The 1,340-nt window shown below is 61.3% G+C and overlaps 1 protein-coding gene across 1 annotated transcript in view; it reads left to right on the plus strand.

The window, feature by feature from the left end:
- Positions 1-1,133, plus strand: part of GPX4 (glutathione peroxidase 4) — a gene marked incomplete at its 5' end in the record, with an annotated part of 1,339 nt that extends 206 nt beyond the window's left edge. Inside the window, 3 exons of the mRNA XM_009331174.1 lie at positions 70-94; positions 488-547; positions 853-1,133. Coding sequence (XP_009329449.1) covers positions 70-94; positions 488-547; positions 853-885 — 118 coding nt within the window. The remainder of the gene's footprint in view (positions 1-69; positions 95-487; positions 548-852) is intronic.
- Positions 1,134-1,340: the final 207 nt, after the last annotated feature.

The following is a 1,340-nucleotide window of genomic DNA, read 5'->3' on the forward strand; positions in this document are numbered from 1 at the left end:
GCCGGCCTGGCTGCAGCAGGAGGAAGGGGTTTTTCTGCCACAGTCTCACTTCTGTTTTTTCTCTCCTAGTGCAATAAAGTGGAACTTCACTAAGGTAGGACACAGCTGCCTTCTCCCAGGCTTGCCTGAGTCACGCCCTCGCTCTTTTGGGGGGCGGTGGGGAGGAAGGAGGGATCCTCACGCACAGGCTCCGCTCTGTGCGGTTACCCTGGATGTCGGGATAGGAGCAGCCCGAGGGGTTCCTGCACTGTCCTGGTCCCTGTGCCTGGAGTCCCCCAGGAGCCCCTGGCCTGGTTATCTCCAGCCCTGTCCCAGAGAGGCAGTAACCAGCTGAGGGGGGAGCAGGCCTGCCAGGGGCTACAGCTCTGCAGGCAGGACCCCCACCAGAAGCTGGGGTTGCCCCCGGGCTGCTCTGCTGCTCTCGCAGGGCTGCAGAGCCCGGGTTACAGCTGGACTCGCTCACCTGGGTGCTGCTTCGCTTCCACAGTTCCTCATTAACCGGGAGGGCCAAGTGGTGAAGAGGTACAGTCCGATGGAGGACCCCTACGTAAGTCTGCTGCCGGCATGGTTGCTGTTAAAGCTCTGCCTGACCCACGGGAGAAGGGGACGTGCAGCAGTGCCGACTCCGGAGCAGGCTCCGCTGCTGTCTCTCGGCTCTCTTCCTCCTTTGGCTGGGAGGAGAAGAGGCACCCCTGTGCTCTGGGGGGTTTGGCTGTGGCACCAGGGAGAGCGGGTGCCCAGCACTGACCAGTGGGTCGGTGGTTCCAAGCAGTCCCTCTGGGGTGGGGGGCTTCAGGCATGTTTTTGGGGCAATGATGTTCTCGTAGCACAGTGCTCTCTTCCGTCTCACAGGTGATCGAGAAGGACCTGCCTGCCTACCTGTAGACCTGCTCATCTCACCTTCGCACTGTCCGTTTGACCCAGCACCGGCCCTCCTGCTGCCTGGGGAGTCTCATCCAGCCCCAATGACGGTCTGTCTTCAAGCCAGCTTGCTGGTGAGGCAGACCTGAAGATCTGGCGTGCACCTGCTGGAAGAAGGCTTCACCGGGCCGGCGGCCGCTGCTGGGCAGCCCTTTTCTATGGGCATAAAACAGGATCTGGTGTCCCCTTGAAATAAAAGTACTAGAAATGAGCCGGTTGTGTCTGGGTGCGTGGCAGTGAGTGCTGGATGGGGCTGGATCTGCTGCACTGCTCCCGGGGAGAACCCAGAGCTTTGCAGGGGAGCCAAGACCTCACACAACTCCTGAGCCCAGCAGGGATAATCCTCGTTAGTGCTGAGCAGGGAATTGCACGCTAATCCTGGGTCAGCCGGCGCTCCCGAGGGGCTCATGCAGGGGGAA

The sequence above is a fragment of the Pygoscelis adeliae genome, unplaced genomic scaffold, assembly GCF_000699105.1.
Source record: "Pygoscelis adeliae isolate BGI_AS28 unplaced genomic scaffold, ASM69910v1 Scaffold669, whole genome shotgun sequence".
Lineage (NCBI taxonomy): Eukaryota > Metazoa > Chordata > Aves > Sphenisciformes > Spheniscidae > Pygoscelis > Pygoscelis adeliae.